Genomic DNA, 21652 nt, shown 5'->3' with positions numbered 1-21652 from the left:
GGACTTAAAGCAACCAAACTCTGGTATTTCTAGACTGGGCTGTAGAACACCTCTAGTTACTCCTATTTAATGCTACCTCTGCCTCTTCATTTGAAGGGATTGTGTTGTGTGTGTTGGTTCATTCATCCCCAGTGGATGCTCACAGTAAAAGGCAATCTCTCTGCTTTTCCCTAGGACCAAAGGCACAACAACACCCACTCGCAGAGCGACAGAGCAGCTGCTGAGCAGGGAGCACACAGCAACCACCACCCAGCCAAGCGCCTTGGGGAGGACCTCAGGCAGACCCAGCAGGACTACATGGATCTCCACACACAGGTATAACTGGGGGGCCCAGTACAGGCAGGTCTGAGGGACAGCTGCCTTCCAGGCAAGTTTGTGTTGTACTGGTTTTGAATCTCCTCCTGTCTGCTGCCCTGCGGTTAGAGACAGACCTGCTTAACACTGTGGGGTGATTCTCCCACATCTGGGAGAAGTTAAGCTGTTAACAGTCAATAGGATCAGGCAGCTCAAGAATCCCCATTTAAAGAACAACACACCTACTCCAGCCAGTCAGTTGTGAGCGGAGTTCTCTGGGTAGGGCTGCAGGTGCTGAGGGGTTTATTCCTTGGATCTCCAAGGCTGCAGCACAGCTGCCTCCCCATCGCATGGCGAATCGCAGCCGCTGTTGGGCCCAGCTCAAACAGATGGACCCCACTCACCCAGAAAAAGAGACAGTGTTCTTTGGAGGTGGGCTGAGGGTGGAGGGGACCAGTTCTGGCTCTTTGTTAAGAGTAATTGGAGTTGGGAGCTCCCAACATAGGCAGCGAACGCCCTGTAACACTCGGTCTGCTCAGCAACACTTCGGCTGAGAATTTGGGCCCCACCTCCTGTTTCCGTTGCGGTTTGATGAGGGGTACTTGGCATAGCTACTGTCCTGACTCTGCAAATTACCAGATCACTGGTGCTGAGAAACTTGTTGCTGCCAACCTGGGGCAGGATTTCCTTCCCTTGATACTTGCTTTAAGCTAAAAGGTGATTCCCCGTTGTCTGATTCCTTGGCCTTAGGAAATCCTTTATGAATTGTTTCTAAGCCCATTGAGGATGGGGTCCTTCAGAGAACACAGTTAGCAACTGGAGAGCAATCAAGGGTGACTCTGCAGCTCAGAGTATAAACAGGTTCAAGCGAGTGTGTCCTGGTAACTTGAGTTTTCTCCATCACCATCCAAGGGGCTGCACAAGGTTCATGTCAGAACCAGGGCAGCCTCTGTTCCAAGGTTTTGTGAAAATAAGAAGTGTTAGTAAGAACATAGTAAGCTGTTCAGTAAGATGGGAAATTCCCTCTGGATTGAGGTGTTTGTGATGTGGCAGCAAAATGGTGAGACTGTTCTGTGATGTAGGGGAAAACTCAAGAAGACCTGGAAAAGAGACAGAGGGAAATGGAGAATGCAGCAACCTTGCTTAAACTGGAGGTTGAAGATGAAATAAAGATGGGGTTTAAGTCTTTGAGCCCATCTTCTCTGGACCCACTGGAAGATTTGGAAGAGAGAGGAAGTCTACAGTGTGAGTCTGAGGACTTGGAGGAGCCTGGTCCATTTGCTGCTGACAAGAGACTCTTCTCCTCGGAAGAAAAGCTGAACTTTTCTAAAGTCTTCTTAATGGTGAGAAGCTCTCAAACAGCGGCTGCTACCGGTGCTACAGCCGAGCGTGTCGGTACCGGTACCTTAAGGTGTTTTGCTTGGTTCTGAATGTGCTTTTGTTTCCAAAAGGATGAGCACTGGAGGGGAGAGGCTCTCAGAGAGAAACTGCAGCACCACGAGGACCGGCTGAAGGTGACACACCTCTTCCTGTTACAACAGTGTGTCCCTTGGGTCCCTTCTAAAAACAATGGGAATGACCCAGGAGGTGGGGGGTTCCTCTCTCCAGCTGTGGGGTACCCATGCTGTACACCAGGACTACCCACAGTGTACCTTTGGGTGGGAAAGGTGAAAGCAAGCCTAGCACCTGCATACTCTATCAGGATGAGTAATTCTAATTAACAGTTAATTGGATTTCTGATTATTCTGACATGAGTCCCTCCCTGACATCACACTGGTGTGCTTGCAACATGAGATGTGACAGTTCAGGAGCACCAACCATCACTTTAGGGTACAGGTGCTGGCCGGGTGCAGTTTATCTGCTGCTCTCTCTTCACATGGGTAATGAGAGAGGCTGGAGAAACAGCTTGTTCCTGACTGGGGGGAGTGGGGAGTCAGGGATTCACAGACCCTTGTGGGGCGAGATGCTGCCACTACACCCCTTAGGGCTGGACTGCAAAGTCATCAGAGTGTTTCTTTTTAAATAGTCTTGAAAATGACACTATCTGGCTATAAATAGAAGTAATGCTGCTGTGTTTAGGCTCAGCTCTGGCAGTGCATGGCCAAGCAAGTGGAAGTGTTAATCAGAGGAAAGCAGCAGACAGAAGGCACCCTCCACAGCCTGCAGCGACAGGTTGATGCGCTGGATGACCTGGTCAGCAGCACTTCGTCAGATCTGCTCTGTCTGAGCCAAAGCTCCAGTCTGGTAGCTCTTCATGATGCTCTGAGCTTAAAAACACAGGTACTGCTCCTGGGTACGGGAGCTGTGGGCTAGGGGGGGGGGTTGCAAATGATTTCTCACTCACGGGTGGTCCCCTACAGCCATCTGCTCCCCACCTCATGGGCACTGCAGGGGTCTCCTGGAGGTGGGGTGACTGTCCTGCACCCCGAGTTACTCTGGCAGCAGGGAACTTGCCTGAAAAGGGCATGGTGTCCTCTAAGGTGGTGGTGGTTTTTTACCTTGTTTAACCTTTTGCTCTTGAAAATCCAGACTTATTTAAAGATTGATGTGTGGCTGCTACTCAGAGACATGAATTTATTACTCAGCCTTTCTTCCTCTGCCTGCTTCTCCTAGGCCTCTCTGCCAGGACTGCCGCCCTTCCCCTGAGGCCTGGTGGGGATTCCTGTCGTGGTTCAGATGCTGCGTTCCAGCTCGCAAGAGATTTCTCTGTGAAGGCCAGAGGTGAGAGGTGCCTTCAGCCCAGCTGACCCTCCCTGAGAGGGGGCTTGGGGGCTGGAGGTGGGGGTGCAGGCCTGTCCCTGTCCAGGGAACATGTTCCTCTGCTCAGCCCCCTCACACCTGATGCTGTTTCAGCTCTTGGATGTGTATTTTCAAAGCTGGTGTGGGTGAGAGCTGCTGGTGAAGCCCAGCCTCACTGTTAGGCTGCTGCCAGCCTTACTCAGTGATGTGTTTCTGGCTTTAGCAGATGTGTAGCCCAGCACCCAAACTCTGGTCACAGTGACTTAAGGTACCACGGACACTTAAGTTCTTCTGTAATGATTTAAGTTAATCTATGGCAGCTCTCAAAGTAATACAGAAGAAAAGCTTCAGGCCCTGCTCCAGCTGCTCCTCAGAAGCAGCCAGCAGCAGGTCTTTCCCTCAGGACCTGGGAAGCTGCTGCAGAGCTGTACCCACCCCCTGGGCTCAGCACCACCTCAGAAGACTTCTACCTCAGGGTGGGGGCAGCCTTCCCCCCTCAGCTGGCTGCAGGGCTGGTGCTGTAGTGTGATGTTTTTGTAACTGCTTTATGTATATAAGTTGTTTTTAAAACCTATTTTAAATGCAATTTAAATGTGGGTATGGGTCCATTTCCACTTAAAACTTGTACTAAGGCCAGCTGGCTGGTGAGTCAGCTGTTGCTCATGCATGGATGTTTAAATATAATTACTCTGGAGTACTTATTGTGTTGCTTTTGTCCATGGTTCTGATGGTTTGGTCTGTTTTCTTTAAGGAATTTCTGGTTCTCTCAGGATTACACTTGCTTTTCTCACCCATCTTTGCTGTAAGCTGGTGGCCCAGCTGTTCTTGAACAGGCAAACAGCCAGCACTCACTTAGGACAGCCTCAGGGACAGACTGTGGGCTCCAGCAGAGACTGGCACCCCCCTCCTGTGCCCTTTCTACCACTAAAAGTTCCACGATCAAGGTCAAACGTGAGCTGTTAAAGCACAAACACTGCACCTGGGTTATCTAGATACAGGTACTTTATTTACAAATATTTAGATTAATAGCATTGTTACATCAAATGAGGAGTACAGCAGTCCCAACAAATCCTTTCTGTGACAGAAACAATAAGACCTACTGTAACTTACTCTGGGAGTACAGGTATTGCACCTCAACAAGCTGTAGTCATGGGAACGTGTACTTCATGTCAGCAGGAGGTCGTGGTCCCTGGGCAAACCCTTTGTGGTGCAACCTCAGGTTAAGCAGGATGCATTAGCTGTAGATCTTGAACATACCCATCTACTTAAGAATATTAGTTAAAAAAAAAGACTGACCAGACAAAACGAAGGGACAGTGCACAAGTTACCCAAATCCTATTGTCTGCACATTCCAGTTTTGGCTTTTATTGAACATTGACTGTACAATATCTGGTACCACTGGTTACTTACAGGTCTGGACAGTGTGTAGTTTTAGTGTCTAGGGAGGGATTTTCCAACTACTTTGCATTTTAAAGGCTGCAGTAAGACTCCAGTCAGACATCTGATCATGGTTTAGCACCTACCCCTTCCCTTTTTAAACCCTACACCATGGTTTTCCCCAAGCAAAGCCCAGCAGTGCTCCTGTCTGACAGCACAAACTCCAGCACTGCCCCTGTGCTCACCACGTGCTATCACCCCCTTACCAAGCTGCACAGGCTCTGGCAGACCCTGAAGGAGGTACAAACAAACCCCTCACCTGGGACTGTTACAAAACACAACAGCAGTTAAAAATCCCTAGAGAGCACTGGCGCTGCTCTGACTGTCCAGCTCAGTCTCCGACCACTCAGAGTTCAAGGTACAAAAGCATAGGAGCCAGCCTTGGGAGAGGCTGCAAGGCCGGCCATGAAGCCCAAGAATGCAAAACGCTTACAGAAGAGAGAAGCAGGTTAGCACACTGCTGATTGATTGCACAGAACAGGAGTCATAAAATGACAGAGAGAGATATACCACAGTGCAACGATGGAGGAGATTCCACTAGTGTTAATTTCCACGTGGGGATGAGAGCTCCCCTGGCACGACACCCACTGGTGACCCCAAGGGGCTAAGCCTATGTTAGTGAGCTGCAGTTCCATGGAGTTCTGCTCTAGGGTGGTCACACATAGGTCATACTGTACAAACTGATATTTTCTTATATACTGTTCTAATGCCAGTAATCATCATCTTCATTAAAATCATATACACAGGATGTATTTAACTGTTAGCTCAGTTCCTTCAAATTTTATACATATTTACGTTCTGTTAACACATGTAAAGGATAAAAGTGGCAAAAAAAACGATGTAAAGCTATGAGCAGGAGAATGAACAGACTGTTTCCCTGTGCAAGTTGTACGCTCCTGCGCCAGCCCCCCCAACACACACACACCACAGGGAATCCTTTCGACAAAAGCACATTGTTACAGAGCCCCTCGCTACCCTCAGAAGTCATTTCACAGCAAAAAACTCATCCTTTACTATGGACAGCTCTAAACAGCCAGAGGTGGGGAAGAAAGGCCAAAGAACCATAAAATTAAACCGTACAAGACAAAGCCCTGCAAGAGTGTAAAATCATGAGTCCAGCATCAGTGCTCAGTTTAAATTATGGATCGGTGACACTATCACAAGGACAATCAAGGAGAAAAAAAACTTCTAGATTTACCATGCAGGAGAGGTTTTATTACTCTACTTGCCTTTGATAACCTGATTACATCTAAAGTCGTTTAGCAGTTTAGTACTGTGTTAAACTTGTCTCAGAGTTTTAATTAAACCCAATAAGATGTACAGAAGACAGGGAAGCGGTCAAAAGCACCGCTTCCAACAGACAGAGGTGAAAGGTCAGAAATGGAGCCATGAAGAGGTCACTAGCAGCCACAGCCTTCTCTCTGGGGCTGGGGTTCGCTGGTTAGTCGCCCCCCCTGCGGAGCCGAGGGTTTGTGCTGTACGCCTGACTCTGCAGCATTCAGATCCAGGCTTCCATCCTGGATGTTCTGGTAGATCTTCTTGGCAGCCTCCAGGAATGCATCCTCAACGTTCTCTCCACTATGAAGAGAGCAGCAGGAGTTACTTGGGTTACACCTCAGCTGGTTAGACACCCTTGCTGGGGTGGGACAGGTCCCCAGGGAGCAGCAGCCCCTGCCTGCCCTCTTCCACACAAGAGGCACAAAGCTCGATAACCCACACCTGGGGCAGCTTCTGCTATCGGGACAAGCCAGGAATAACCACCACATCCACAGCCCAAACCACACCCCTGAGTAGCAGTAAGGTTAAAGCCCCGTGTCACACATGCAGAAGGCTGAAGAGAGGGAAGCTGCAGTTAATCAAAACCTTCTTGTTAAAGGGTTCCACAAAGACAGGTGCCAGCTGGAGCCATATTTACTGGTGTCCCTGGAGGCCAGATCCCAACAGGCTGCCCACCAGCCCCAAGTACGGTGCCGTGACTCCTCCCAGGGACCAGAGTGGCTGGCAGGTCACTGCAGAACTCACAGCCTGGAACCTCCAAGGGAAGGAGCTGCTAACTGGGAGCCACTGCTACCTTCACACACACAGTCTGTGCTCAAATAATGTCTTAGAACAAAACCAACTCATTCAAATTCAGCACATCTCTGCCTGAAATACAGCCTGACTTCCAGGTGAGCTTCAAGTCAAAACCATCACAACAAACTGTTACACACACCCCTCCTACCCTCTAAGAGCACTCCACAGTTCTGTCACTTGTAAAGCCCTACTACAACACCTGAACTCCACAGCTGTACTTAGTCATATTCCTCCTAAACACAACCCCATCTGAACGGTCACTGTAGACAAAGAACTTACGTTTTTGCACTTGCTTCAAGGAACAATAAACCTGCACAGAAACAGAGGGTGAACAGTCAGTGCATCAGTCACTCCAAAGAGTCCCAAGCTGGTCATGCTACAACCTTCAGGTTACGTGCAAGATGCCACTTTAGTGCCAAACAGCATTTTGTGATTAAGGCATCACACATGAACTGATTTCTAGGACTGAGCAGAGTCAGAGTTACATCAGACTATCTGAGGTGCAGAAGGCTGTACACACAGTTACACTGCTTTGGGTGTGTAAGCTTGCAGCTACGAATGCTGAGGAGTCACTCTAACATCACTATCTTGGAAATGTAACAGCTCAAGAGAAAAAACACACCATTTTCTTCAGCAAATTGTTTGGCTTCTTCATATGTGACATCCCTCTGTGCTTCCAGATCTGCTTTATTTCCTATGAGGATTATCACCTAGTCCAGAAGAGAGAAAATTAGTCTGGGGGAAAACATTTATTAGCCTTTTTTCCCCCCACAACCACCCTCATTGTTAAGACAATAAACCCAAGTGAAAGAGCTAGAAAGTCAAACTGCAAAAGCCACACAGCTTCAGGACAACGCTGCTCCAGCACTGTGAAGTCCAAGAGAGCATCTCCAGCTCTCACTTCTGAATGCTTTAGGCTGTTCCCATGAAATGAGGTCCTGAAAAGCAGCAGCCCAACTCATCACTCAGGTCATACTCCAAAACTTTTTGTTCAATCATCTGCTCACCCAGCCAGAATCTGTTAAAAGTTTTTTTTCATCACAGCAGAGTCTTCCTTTGAGCTCAGTGCTATAGTATTTTGGGGGCATTCAGAGAAAGACTGAAGGACAACAGTTCTTCAGTACGGTCAAAGAGACAGAGAAACCTGCTCACCCCAGCCCTCCAGGAGACCTGGTCAGGTTTGCTGGAGATCTGCTTTATTTTCCAATCCAAGATGAGATAACATTCACCTCATTACTACCACAAAGTGAGAACAAGTAGGAGCAAATGTGAAGGTTTGTCCAGAATTAATCCCAATTTTGTCTCCAACTGTGGAAGACAGGCCCCTGAAAGGTGAGCAGCACAGACTTTTAGGATCCCTGCACAGTAGCCTACACTTTTCCTTCAGCTGCAGTAAGGGAGAGTCACTGACATCAGAGCTACATCACTGAAAACCCAGGCAGCTTATCTGAGAATAGTGCTACCACTGCAGACACTTTGGCCTAAGCCTTGCACCTCTTGCTTTGGAGATAAGCAATCTTTCTTTCAAGCTAAATAAAGTCCAACTTACAGTATTTGGATTGGTGAGGTTCCTTGCATCTGTCAGCCAGCTGCTTAAGTGATTATACGTACTTCTCCTGCAAAGAACCAAGCCAGGACAGTTTTAGCTACAGTATTTTTAAAAACCACGTAAGTGCCAACAGCACAGTCACACCGACATCTGTCATCCCTGTTCTTCTGCCCAACCTCAAGACAAAGCTCACAGCATCTTGTTTGGGCTCAGACCAAGATTTCAACCAGTCAACTTGAAACCCAGAGAGCAACTCCTACACCACAGGTGGGGAGACAGACCAATAGACCCTTCTGGGATGGGGCAGTTTGCTGCCTTCAGGACAACATTGAAGTTATTCTGTCTGTAACACAATGAAGGATTTCCTGTCAAATACTCTACTGAACACTGGCTGGAGAACAGCACTTTGGTAACAAATAGTGGGTAAGATTGTTTTACTCAAGATTTAAACAATCAGGAAATATACCTATGTATGCAAGAGAAAAACCAAAACCAAGGGGCATTTAAAGAACATCAAGAACAGCCCCAAAGGAAGGCAGAAGACAGGTGAAAGCAGAAGTATTGCACACTAAGTCTCATAAATTATTCTTTTTGCAGCATCTTTAGTTTCCATCTACACAAACAAGACAGGGGAACTTCTGTGCACTCTTGCTCTGTTGAAGGATGACCCCATGAAGAGGCACAAGTGTCAAGTCAGGCTTCTTCAATGCTCTTATCACATTTATGTAGCCCACTGCAAGAGGTAAAAGTGTACCCTGTGCCTATGCTGAGAATATTCCTGCCAGGTAAGCAGCTGTATCCATTGTGTCCCAGGATGGGAAAGCACCATGTAACTGAAGGGCAGATTTTAAGGGCAAAGCCAGTTCTTCAGCCAAGTTCCACACAGGCAGCCGACGCCTGATCCTCACGTCTGTCAGCAGTGAAGTTTTCCAAGAACAGCAGCTTGTATAATTCCTTATGTTTCATTTCCAGCTCTTGAAGTATTTAGAGTGCTTAGATTAAGCAGCACAGTAAGCTTCACACAACAGGATACAAATCCAGACAGACAGACTCCTCTAAGGGACAGACAAGACAGCACACGGTACCCACAGAGACACCACATGAGATGTACCAGTCAACAGCACTTTACCTGGTGATGTCGTAGACCATGAGAGCTCCTGCTGCTCCTCTGTAGTAGCTTCGTGTGACAGCCCTGAATCTCTCTTGTCCTGCTGTATCCCAAATCTGTAGTTTAATTTTTTGGCCACTAACTTCAATTATTCTGGTGCCAAACTCGACACCAATTGTGTGGGGACAGTCCGCCATAACTGTTGTGAAAAACAAGAGCAAAGATCAGATCTTCCTAGTACAAAGTCTCCTTGCTCCAAAACATCACTACCACCAGCTTTCAGTTACCTTGACTAGATTTTCAGTCTCCAAGGAAGCACTTTCACTGCTGCAGTACCCAAACTCTATCACTGAACCAGAAATAGAATTAGAGATTTCCTGATCTGCTGGTGGCTTTAGAGAGCTGTGAGATTCCTTTGCCCTCTGCAACGTGTGTGCACTGATGCTGTTTGGCCACATGTATCAGAGGGTATCCAGTCAGTTGATTCTCAGTCTACCCTTGCAGAAACAGTTAACTTTTAATGCAGTAGGAAAAGGTAACTTTAGGGAACTACCAAGGTACCTTTAAAAGTCTGTAACAGCTTCGAAGACAAGTAGCCAAGCTGGTCCAGACAGGGCAACAGCACCACTGCCCACAGGAATAAGCCAGTTTCATAAGGAGTTGTTAACACCTAAGTCATCTTCCCAGCTAAAATAAACTCATCTTTAAAAGCTTATCTTTAAGAATGCTCATGAACCTAGAAGGGATGAGCACCCACTCAAGCTGCCTACAGGTAGTGACAGTCCTGTGGTAGAGGTTTGGAATGTTGGGTTTGTTCAGTTTGTCAGTGTTAAGCCAAAGCAGAACAACTGAGAACAACCCACAGTCCCATCAAGAATGTGACAGGTTACAAAGTACCAGTTAAGCAACTGGCTGATACTGGGTTTTAATTAAAAGCAACAGTTAGAAAAATCCCATTTCCTCTAGACAACAGAAATACTTTAAACTGTAGCTCCTGCCTGCTTACTGTCACATCTCAAGTAGGACACAGTAAAGACCAGCTTTGTACTAAGAAATACCAAGGGACTTATCCACTGAGTGTGAGCTGCAGGGAAAGTCCCAAGAGCCAACAGCCACTGTGAACTCCAGTGCAGCACTCACTAAGAGCTGAAGCCAACTCTAAGTCAAGTTAACACCATGAAAAACGTGACAGCTGAGGCAGAGTGCAGTAAGCCTCAAACACCATCACACAGGACAGTCCCAGCACCCTGAGTCACAGCAGCACAGGGAATGACAGTGCTGCCTCAGTCTGAAGTGAATTTATTGCTTAAAAGCACTAAAACCCCCTCCTCCTGCTTGTGTTCAAGCTGCACCAATACTGAAAACATGCACATTTCAGACAATGAACTTTAACTTGTTCTGTATCAGAATCCCCCTGACTGAAGCAGCTGTTCTGCCATTACTACATCAACAGTTCTACATCTGCAGGAGTCAAAAGTCTGACCAAGTACAATACAAATCCATACAGATTAAGACAGACACCACATCAAGCTCATGCACAATGGAAGCAAAGAGGTAGGAAAGAGGGATGAAGCATACCAGTTAGAATAGATACTGGACTTGAAATACTCACACTTCTTTTCTGTAAACTGATGAAGCAAACAGGACTTTCCTACACCCATGTCCCCTGTTACAGAAAGAATAGTTAAGACTGGCACCATGTGGTTGAAGAAAACATGTCACACAACAAACAGTACATAGACCCGCAGCTGTTCCTTCCTCAGCCTGTGCACAGTGTTCTGTAGTTGGCTACAGCCCTCAAATTTACCAACTTCAGCACCATAGTTCTGGTAACAGGCACTGGGTTGCAAGGGCAGAGCAAAAAACTCCAGGGAAGTTACTCTGTATTACTGGATTTACAACTGTATTTCCCAAGGTTATGAGAAGCAGACCTGGAGAGTGCAATCTGAAGTACACCTTTTGAGTGCTTGTGCTGCTCCTGTTGCACTTCCAGTCGCTGGTAAGGACATCAAAACACTGACAACCAAAGAGAACACACCAAGACATTGCTTCACTTCCACTGATCCCCTTACACAACAACACTGAGAAACAGCAAGATCTTTTAGAAACCAACTCTTCCAGAGGCTGAGGCTGTCATAACAGCCTGGCTCACAAACCATTACAATAACATTCCAGATCACTTACACCTACACAAGATCATTAAGAATTAAACAATTAAAACAATTAACAGCAAGACCAGTTCTTCCAGGATAGTGAGAAATGCAATCAAGTCCCTGACTGTAAACAGCCAAGGAAGCTGCAGCTAAAGGCACCATTTACAGTGGATTTAGCAATTTTTTTCTAAATATAAACTTTAGATAGAAGGGGACTGTGGGGATGTGCTTTTAGGATGCAGAGGGCTAAGCATTATCCCCCTAAGTGAAAATAGTCAAGAACAATTATTTTTACCAGTAATTTAGCAGTAAAGTGAACTCTGTACAGGTTGTGATGCTTGTTCCCACTCCCAGTTCACCCACCACCGATTCACAGGTGTGACTCTTTGTGCCACAGTTACAGCAGCACACAAAGGCATCTGCCTTTACATGGCCAGCTGCTAAAGCTTTAGATCACAGTGATCTGTGAAGGACTGGGGTTGGACAAGGATCACCACTAGCTAGGAAGCAGCACACAAGTCAGCAAGAGTACAGACATGAGGTCTGTAGGCAGGCTCACAGACACAACACACTCATATCAACAGGTATGTGCCCAGCAAAACTTACCAATAATGATGTACTTAAAGATGTAGGAATAGTTGTAAGGTGCAGTTGCCATTGTGGCACTAAAACAAAAAAACAGAACAGATCAGAACTACTTGTTCAAACTCAATTAATCCAGTTTAGTTTATATAAGCAAACAAACCCCTGTTCCCCATTCTGCCCCCAACTATCCTTTCATTCACAGCTCAGGTTTGTGTACTTCCCCACAGCCCCTGAATGGGGCATTTGGCAGAACTCCCACATCAGTTGCTCTGAGCCCCCAGTGAGGGCTCCAAACAGAAGCATGGCTGCTCAGTGCTGATACTATGCAGAAAGACTTAATGTTGTTGAAAAGCTCCAGTAGCTTCTTGCTTTGTACAGTCACTGAGCAGGACCAGATAGCAGATAGATGAACTGAAAATAAAATCTGACTCCAAAAGGAAAAATCTGAAAAGGTTTAACAAAACCAGCAATTTGGAACTATTACCTCACACTTTTGAGACTTGCAAGAGGAACAAAGGAAACAGCTTGCATCAGACAGCTGAGACTGAAAGGAACACCACTGCAGCCTTAGCCAGGCCTGGCACTGCACATCCATGTCAGGGAAGCAGCACAAGCCACAAATCAGATGTTGAGGAAGTTAGTTAACATCTCTGTGGCTTTGTCAGCACAGCAGCATTACAGCAAGGCTCAGCAGCTTCTCTTTTTTTAAAAGATAGTCTAAATGAGATTGGAATACTTGCAGTATTCCAGAGTTTTCCTATGCTTTCCTAGATGTAAGAGGAATGAGAACTGGCCTCAGCTCTGTAAGCCTGCAAGAGGTAATAGCTGAAGGATGTCAGTTAACCAGGATTACAAGTCTATACAGTCTAATTATCACCAGGTAATACAAAGGATGCAACATGCCTTCTTCTGTCACAGGTTTAACGTTAAACTAGATATAGTGTGATCAGTCAAGTGGAAAATTTCCATTAGGAATTCACTATTTCCCTTCCTGCTCCTGCAAGGCAGGTCACCAGGCATTAGAAAAACACAGTACTTTTTATAAAGAACGTTGCTTTAGCCTAGATTTTCATTCAGTCATGTGTCATTCATATGACAAGTGAAACCAGTACTGTAAAGAAATAAAATTACAGGAAAGCTTACCAGCCTGTAACTTTTTCAAAAGCAAAGTATTGTTTCCTCAACCACAGCTAATCCCTAACAGGGAGCTGCAGTCATAAGAAAGGTGGTGACTGACAGCAAATCTCATTCACAGCACACAACCAACAGCCACCACTTCACACCACAGAGGTTTAAAGCCAAGACTCTTATCTACACCTCGGAGGGGGAACAACTCCAACAGGCAGTTACACAGGGTGCAGGAGTACCAGTCGCTGACCTGCACCTTGCTTGGCTCTCAGTATGGAAACTCTGAAGCCCTTCTGCCCCAAGCAGTATGCAAAGCATCTACACTAAGTCCTGCTACACAAACAAGGTAGTAAACTAGAGACAGCTCTGGACAGTGATTATTTTATGTGTTGGCAAGACAGAATTCCACACCAAGTGCTGCACAGATTTCAAGAACAGTCATTTCCATCAAGAAAACTTGACTGGAAACACTTCTGCTGTAGTAGAGGGAAACCTCATGCAGTCAGTCTGCACAGTCCCTGTGGACAGACCACTTTTCATTGCTGTAATTGGTAAAAATTCAGATCTGTGACTGAAAAATGCACTGCCCTTCACCAAACAAGCCAGCAACTTCACTGCCTTGTTCCCTGGAAGATTCCAGAGTTACAGTATCAGCTTCCATATATACACTGGTTATTTTCAACCCCAGCACATAAAGACAAGTAACTGCTCCATGCAGAGTTCAAAATTAACACCTCATTTATGAAATATTTGATACTTCAGATTTTCCGAACACATCTTCACACATTACATGTTTCCTCTTCTCCAGCATATCCCAAAAGCAGCAACAAACTGAGCATCTTGTGCTACAATCCCCTTTTCCTACAAGATCCTTTACTTGCCATTTGCTCTCCAAGCAGCACTAGGAGGACTATATTCACAGCTCCATTCAGTCTGATGGCAGACAAGGTTACACTGGAGGATTACACAGTATGTAAGTGGAAGTAAAAGGAAAAAAACCAGCTTGAAAAGGCCATTTTATACAAGTGCAAGTACTTCAGGAGGATAGCAAGAACTGCACTGTTTTCCACAGAAAACAGGTGGGTGCTGCAGCAGAGAAAGTGAGGACACTGAGCACTAAGGTGCACCCAGTCTGAGAGCTCTGCAGTGTTCTGAGGACACCAGGATCTGTGACTTACAGTGCTTAGAAAACAATTCAGCACTGCAAACCCCACGACAGGGAGCCACTCGTGTGTCTGTCCTGCAGAAACCTCTCCCTCCACACCACCAGCTGCCTAGGGAATGCCAAGCACTCAGAACTACTCCAAAGCTGTTTGAGAGCACCTGACCGTATCATTTTGCTGTATATTACAAGTGAGGGGAAGGTGTCCTACTACAGCTTGTAAGCAAGACCACTGGGAGGTAAGGACTACTCTTTTTCCCCTAAAGGTGGCATTTGTGCAGGTTATATTACAAGCTGAATTTTAAGTGAGTCTCAGGTAGAATCTTTACTGCTTAATATATACAACTCTGGGTATCTCACAGACTGTTTTTGCCTGCTATGTCAATTTTTATTATACTCCAAGTAGAAAAGTCTAACTATGTTATTTCAGTATAAAAGAAACTGTCACTGCTTTGCAACATATGCATCAACATCAGTTCCCACTTCAAAGCCAGAGTCAGAAAACCAAATTCTGTGCTTAGCAACAAAGTCTACTAAGAAAGGGTGGAAAGGGAAGACTAACTAGCCAGGTCTCATTGTTACAACTTCACCCTCCTTGCAGTGACACTAGGCCCCTGAAGGAGGAGGTGAGAGATACCACATCCCTCCCTGCCTACAGCCAGGCCTAGTGCACACACATACACCCCATGGTTTAAACAAACAGATTATTAACAGCAATGCCAATAGAGAAACTCACACATACAATGAGGCTACTAGACCTCCTCTCACATCCCAGAGTTGCTGGAGAAGTTACTGTGACTGACAGACCCATACTGAAAGCTTGCAGAGACACAGATAGTAACTTCAAATGCAATTTCAGGAGTCTAACTGAAAAATAAAGCAGGGCTTTGGGAGAACATTTATTTCAAGGGTCATATTACAGAAAAGATTCTGAAGTACTTCAAATTCTTACTAGAGGTCAGGAATCTTCCTGGAGAAGAGATGACTTCTCTTTATAAAAAAAAATAAATATCAAACTTTTCAACACTCAAATTCCAATAAGGATAAGTAGGAATCCAAGCTGTACTCAGATCTTGGAATAAAACTGATACTGCAGAAGACTGTGCTGAAGGGGAAAGAAATATATGCAACAAACTAAACAGAGTCATAGAAAACTTGAGAGTATCAGCATTTTCCACAGATGAAACAAGGAAGTCCAGACAAGAATAGTACACAACAGGATTCTGTAAACACAAAGAGTATTAGCTCTGTGTTAGTGCAAGGAGTTAATAAACACTGATAGCATCAGCCATCTGCAGAAATGGGAGTTCTTCCTCCACTTCACAGCGCTCTGCTCCTCACATGTGAACCTCAATAATCCCAACACAGGGGGTTGGGGTTTTGCTCCTGGGAGAGCCAGAGGGCAAGGGCTGCAGGACTAAGAACGCTGCACCCAAGTATGTGCAGCTTACCTTCAGCTGCTGCTGACATCATACAACACCACACCAAAGTTAACTGACCGTGGATTTACTGTTAACAGAAAGTAAGAGAAGTTTAGTCTGGGAGCCTGGTCTGCCTGACATCTTCCTGCCAGGAAGGCTGCCAACCTCGAAAGAGTTTTGGCTCTGCAGTCACTGTGATCCACTTTCCATACATCAACTTCTCCCTTAGAGGCTTCTTGTTATTTATTAAATGTTAACAACAACTTTAATGGGATACTAGTGACACCTACATTTCCTCCTCCAGTCAACAAGTACTACACAGGTATTCTGCCATCTCCCCAAAGCCTTGTGTCAGGTATCACTGTACATCTGTACCAACTGAGATAAGGTTCTTCTAGGCACGTTGCTGAAATGTTCCTTATCAGAATAACATAACTGCAAACATCATATCCACAGCAGCTTTCCTGAGACCCACACAGTTCCCTCTAGCTCAGCTCAAGGACACAGGCAACTCACTCTTCACTGGGTATCACCTGCATAGAGAAGTGTCACCGTTTTGTGTTCAGCAAGAAGCAGCAATGTTATGAGACTCGAACCTGTATGCACAGGTTTTATTAGACATTACATGTGGTTAATATCATCAGTGGGCCAATCCACACACAGATGACACCTCTGAAAAGAGCTAACAGCTTCAAACTCAGGACTAATTAGAGCTTCACCTTAAAAAAATCCATACCACCTCAGCAAGAGGACAGTCATTTAGTTAGTCTGAAGCAAGAGGCATTTTCTATTTCATCTGGCCATCCAAGTGTCCTTCCTTGAAGGAAGATCCCACAGCTGATGTCCAGTCCCCTTCTACAAAAGGCAACATCATCTCATTCCTTTCATAAACTGAATCAACCTTTGAAGTGCTGTTGTTTTTTTTTTCATTTGGAAGAAAACATCAGTTGCATACAAGGGGAACTCCACACAACCAGTAACTATTATTAGAACAGCTTCTGAATCTCTACACAAAATGAACAGGTAGTTATTCTTCCCTGAGCATAATCTCTCTCATCCCTGCATATTTACTTAGATGTTAATTAACAGTGAACATGGAGAAGAGATCAATAGGAGGCGGAAGCACAGGAGGAGGTGGGATTCTTTCCATTCCTAACTGCACTACTCCCCAGCGTAGACTGCTGTCAGGCACACAACATGACCCAGTGACTGGGACCTTACTCCAGAGTCTGCAATTGCTTCAGTTGTGGTCTTCTGTAAAATCACACCATACTGGAAGGTAATAACAGTCTTGTTATCAATTAATAATATAAATTCACCCAAGTGGTTAATTCCCACAAGTCTTGTCCATGGCAAGCTACAAGCTCTGTTACAGTTAAATTTCGTTGTGGTTCCTGGACTTCCACACACCAAGGCCATTCAGGCCTTCCTGAAAATATAAATACCACTGCCCTCTTTAAGAGGATGGTCCCACAGTCTCCCTGGTCTGTTTGCTTGGGTTTGGATGTTTAAAAAGCCCTCTTCCAAGTCTGATCCCTGATGAGTCTCATTAGCAGCCTGCTAGCAGCCTAACAGTTTCTCTTTCACATCTATTTGACAACACTACTTGTTTTGGGCCAGTTCCTCATTCTTCAGCTCTTTTGGAGCCATCCTCTCTAGCTTTTCCCATTTGGGTTTCATTAAAGCATCCAATTAGCACGAGACAGCGACTGGATGAACTGATCTTTGATCAGAGGGCGACCCAGCAAGCTGCTTATGATCTGCTGTTGAAGATCACTTTACATTCCCTTATTATTTCCACGTCCAGTTACTCTGAGTGCATGCCAGGCCTGCACACCACTGGGCTCAGAGTAACAAGCTGCAGTTGTGCAGAGCCCCATTTCAAGCTGCTCTTGAAGAAATGCATTTGCTCTACTCTTTAATCATGTAAGCCACCTTCACTCATCCTGGGGCCCAGTATTTCTAAAGACTCCACAGGCCTCCTCTTCCTATAGGAGAACTTTTAATTTTATTTTTATAAACCAAAGCTGTAACTCAACTATCTTCACTTTTTGATTTGCCTCCACAGCTGATTATCCTTTTAAGGGTTTCACATCCCACTCCATCAAGTTCCTCCATTTTATTTCCTAAGCTTCCTGTATTCATACACACACACACCTCACTGCTTACTAATCCCACTCTAGCACCACAGCTAAATTAAACACTGCATACCTGCCCTCATCAGCAAGAACACTTTCTCCCATGTCCATTCTCCCAGCCATAGTTCTTTCTCCATCTGTATATCCTCATTTATCTTTTCCTTTGCCTAAAAAAGGGCCTAATTTGTGGCACGTGTCTGTGTTTGTAGTAAGAGAACCAAGCTGCAGAGATATGGGGTAAGTGTAAGGACAGTAGATACATGCTGTTCTGATTTGTTAGAATGACAACAAAACTGTCCTGGTTTCTGTAACTGCCCCAAGTCATCACCTTGGAAGGCACAACTCACAAACACGTTTCAGAACAAAATTAAGTAACGTCTATCTCTGTTTCAGCAGGATACAGCAAAATGAGAACCAAATCCTCAGCAGGTTCCATTAGATCCACAGGAGTGAGCAAGTCATTTCAGAAGATCAATTTACATTTTAAATTCTAGTACCTCCAGTATAACAGGTTTGTTTTCAAACTGCTGTCCTTCTAACTCTTTATTCATAAAATGGAAAACAGGAGCTCCTTCTACTCACATGTATGACATTTCAACTGCCCACAGAAAGCTAGCAAATTCCTTTTTAATCCATAATAAGATATATGATATTTCGTTATTAAGTCCCCCAGGGTCAGGATTTTCTTCCCATTCCTAAGTAATGCCCAAGCACAGGAAGCCCTCAGTCAGGGCCCTGATAGAAATCAATCCCCAAAACAATGCATTCCATATGATAACATCTGACTAGTGGAAGAGTTAAGCCTTCTGACTTGGGGTTTAGTTGGTTTAGGGCACAGACAACCTGAATTCACAAAGAGGGGCTTTTGCCTCTGAAAGACTGTCATACAGCAAAAAAACCACAGAGGCCCAGACAGCAAAGTCCACATCAACCCCCAGAGAAACAGAACCCTTGCTAGAGACACCACAGTGCAGACACACACATTCTCCCAGCTCTACTGCAAGGGTAATTCAGCAGTTTTAATTCAAGGCAAAGCTACCCACAGATATTACAGAAACCTTATGAGTGCAGTGCAAGCCAGCAATACACAGCTAGGTGAAAGCAGCTGTTCACCTGTTCAGCCCAAATAAGCACTAAGAAAACTGAGAACATGTCTAGAATACCGTGTTGCTTCCTCAAATACCAAGCGGCATTCCCCTCAGCCCTCGTTATTCTTCTGTTGGGGTTCGTGACAGCCCAGGTCAAGCTAAGAACCAGCACAGGGCACCCACCGGCAGCACACACCGTACAGCACACCCGGCGGCGACCGGCGAGGGACAGACACACACGGCGTGTGCGCGAGTGGGGTGTGCAGTGCAGGGGAGGGATGGGAGGCGGCGGCGACAAGCGGTGCAGCAGCGGCCTAGCCACTGCCCAGCCTGCCTCGCCCCCCTGGGCTCCAGAGGGGCCGGCGGCGGCCTCTCCTTTCCGCCCGCCGCCGGGAGCGAGGGCGGCCGGACCCATCGAGGCCGGAGCGCGGCGCGCACCGCCCGCGGAGGTGGGCAGCGGCACTGGCGGGGAGCGCGGCCACGACTAGGCCCCGTCTCTGGGCGGCAGCAGGAAGATGAGGAGGAAGAAGCGTCGCCATCCGGGCTGAGAGCCGGGCTGAGAGCCGGCCGGAGCCCGGCCCCGGCCCACCGGCGTGAGGGCAGCGCCGCCCGCCCGAGGGGAGCCCGTCGGCGGCCGGGCACCGGCGCGGGGCCTAGCGCTGCGGGCCCGGCCGGGCGGGCGGAGGAACGCCCCTCCCCGGCTCCCCCGTACCTGGGCTCGGGGAGCGAGCGGCTGTGCAGCGTGGCTCTGTCGGCGGCAGCCCGGTCCCCGCTGCGGGCACTGCAGCGCTCTGCTTCAGGCTGGGCAAAGGCCGGGCCGGGTCTCCGCCTCTCTCCGGGGCTCCCTCAGGCTCGGCTCGGCTGGCTCCACTGCGCCCCCATCACCCCCCTCATCCAAGATGGCGGCACCCTCCGCACGGGGTTTCCCCTCCCACTCTCGACGGGCGCCAGGGCTGCACAAAGGTGGGCGCGAGAGGCCGCGCCCGAACCAATCGCGGAAGCCGCGCGCCGGCGCCGCCACGCCCCTCCCGCCGGCGCGAGGGGCGGGGCCGGGCGGCGCGGGGAAGGGCGCGAGGCGCCCGCGCTCCCGTCGCCAGGCGCGCGCCGAGGGGTGGGCGGGAAAGCGGTGGGCGGGGCGCGTGCGCCGTGCCTCGCCCCCTTAGTGCCGCCTCAGCGCTGCCTCAGCCTCCCAGTGCTGCCTCAGCGCCGCCTCAGCGCCGCCTCGCCCCCTCGCCCCCTCAACACCGCCCGCTCGGGTGAGCTGCGGGGCCCGGGCTCGGGGCCGCGTACGCGATGCAGTGCCCCCTCAGCGGAGGGAACCCGGGCTTGGCCAGCCCTTCGTGTGGAAAAGCGAGGCGGTCTGCCCGGCACCCCCAGCCCAGGGCCCTGCGTGTTCCCGCTCCGGGTGTCGCTGCTGTAGCTCCCTCCAAACTCTTCCAGTTCCCTTCCAACTTGGGGTTTTCTGTCTCTAGAACCAGGAACGTTAATAAAGCCTAAAACCACAGACGCCAAGATACCTGACGCGCTGTCCAGGAGGACTATGCCCGTGTTTCCTGTCCTGCCCCAGAATCTCTACACAGCCAGTACCACCGGAGGATGAAACCTCTCGCTATGGAGGCCGGAGACTCCGCCTGAGAGGATGTGAAGGGGACCAGGCAAGGAACAGGTACGCAGCACACAGCACACACCAGCACAGCCCAGTGTGCGAGACCTCTGAGGAACAGCAGGGAGCTCTGTTTCTGTTTCCAGCAACACTGATATTATATCTGGTTTCTTCTACAACGTCCTGTAAAACACTCTAAACATTGGGGTTTTTTTGACTTTGGCTTTGATTTTTTTTAATAGGTTTTTCAAACACTTGTGACAGGCGATACTAAAGACCTAAACATGCAAGACACTGTAGACATCTCACACCTCATGGGATTAAAAAATAGTAGTTCAGGAGCTGAAAAAATGTACCAAAAGTAACATGGTGAAGGACTCTATATATCTCCAGTTCAACAAACTTACCCAGATTCTCAGCTCAACATACACACTTCCCTTACGTGAACATAGGAATTATAGAAACAGTTAATTCAGATACTCAGAAGTAAGACTCCTGGTATTAACATATTTTCACTTCTACATTGTGTTTAACTGAAACTCCTTTTTGGAACGCTTTAGGCCTACAAACTTGTTAAAGGTAGTTACATCCCTATTTAAAGAGAAATTACCACAAGGGCTGCTAGAGGGCAGGCATACAGCGTGCTTTTGGTGGATGATTTATGCTTTTGAGAAGGAACAGTGTGCTTTGTCAGCTTTAGTGCCACAAAAGCAAAGAGCTTCAATTAAAGCAAGTGGAGGGATTCTACTTATTTTACAATTGAGGGTTGATTAGGGCTTAAGGGTGATTGAAAAGAGCTAATGGTTCTTCTTGCCTGAATTCAGATTAGACACTGAATCTAAAGAATGTGATTTCCTCCCCTAACAGACTGCTAGAGGACAGTACTTCAGTCCCACACATGATGGAAAGCATCAAATTGTTTGTCAGTGACCGAGATTCAAATTGCCCCTTTCCATAAGGCAGCGTGACACTGGTATCAATATCCCTATGGATCTCTTTCCCAAATGGGCGTTTTCCATCTCCCTTATTATGACATTACTAATTCCATTTCCTTAGCTTGGCAAAGTACAGGGAATCCTCTGCTCTCTTCAGCGACTGCTTTCCACGAATCACCCTCCCCCTAATTATGACTCAGCCCCAACCAGGCAGGCACTGGATGCTGCACACCACGTCA

General features: G+C 47.2%; 2 protein-coding genes across 3 annotated transcripts in view; one reads left to right on the top strand and one right to left on the bottom strand.

Annotated features, from left to right (window-relative positions):
- CNTRL (centriolin) overlaps positions 1 to 3734 on the top strand; it is a gene marked incomplete at its 5' end in the record, with an annotated part of 31123 nt that extends 27389 nt beyond the window's left edge. The window contains 5 exons of the mRNA XM_084272348.1: positions 175 to 315; positions 1377 to 1637; positions 1746 to 1808; positions 2374 to 2574; positions 2908 to 3734. Of these exons, the coding sequence (XP_084128474.1) occupies positions 175 to 315; positions 1377 to 1637; positions 1746 to 1808; positions 2374 to 2574; positions 2908 to 2940 (699 nt within the window). The 3' untranslated portion in view covers positions 2941 to 3734. The remainder of the gene's footprint in view (positions 1 to 174; positions 316 to 1376; positions 1638 to 1745; positions 1809 to 2373; positions 2575 to 2907) is intronic.
- A 292-nt stretch (positions 3735 to 4026) lies between these two features.
- On the bottom strand, positions 4027 to 19768 carry RAB14 (RAB14, member RAS oncogene family). Of its 2 annotated transcripts, none has more exons than XM_084272391.1 (8): positions 19588 to 19768; positions 11960 to 12018; positions 10813 to 10890; positions 9222 to 9399; positions 8093 to 8159; positions 7166 to 7253; positions 6823 to 6853; positions 4027 to 6048 (listed from the first exon to the last, which is right to left on the bottom strand). In XM_084272391.1, exons 2-8 carry the CDS (start codon positions 12009 to 12011, stop codon positions 5871 to 5873), a joined length of 672 nt encoding a protein of 223 aa, XP_084128517.1. In that variant the 5' UTR covers positions 12012 to 12018; positions 19588 to 19768; the 3' UTR covers positions 4027 to 5870. The 2 variants fall into 2 exon arrangements, with proteins under 2 accessions (XP_084128517.1, XP_084128518.1); XM_084272392.1 differs by having other exon boundaries at positions 10813 to 10866.
- Positions 19769 to 21652: the final 1884 nt, after the last annotated feature.

The sequence above is a fragment of the Gallinula chloropus genome (genome assembly GCF_964237585.1).
Source record: "Gallinula chloropus genome assembly, chromosome: 18".
Classification (NCBI taxonomy): Eukaryota; Metazoa; Chordata; class Aves; order Gruiformes; family Rallidae; genus Gallinula; species Gallinula chloropus.
This window is presented reverse-complemented; position numbering and strand designations above follow the sequence as displayed.

What these genes read in the sequence shown, in the direction of transcription:
- RAB14 (XM_084272391.1), bottom strand. Translation starts at nt 12,011, where the DNA reads ATGGCAACTGCACCTTACAACTATTCCTACATCTTTAAGTACATCATT. An exon ending in TCAGTTTACAGAAAAGAAGT is followed by an intron (nt 9,400 to 10,812) that starts GTGAGTATTTCA and finishes TTTTCACAACAG; the next exon opens with TTATGGCGGACTGTCCCCAC. An exon ending in CTTGAAGCAAGTGCAAAAAC is followed by an intron (nt 6,049 to 6,822) that starts GTAAGTTCTTTG and finishes CTCTCTTCATAG; the next exon opens with TGGAGAGAACGTTGAGGATG.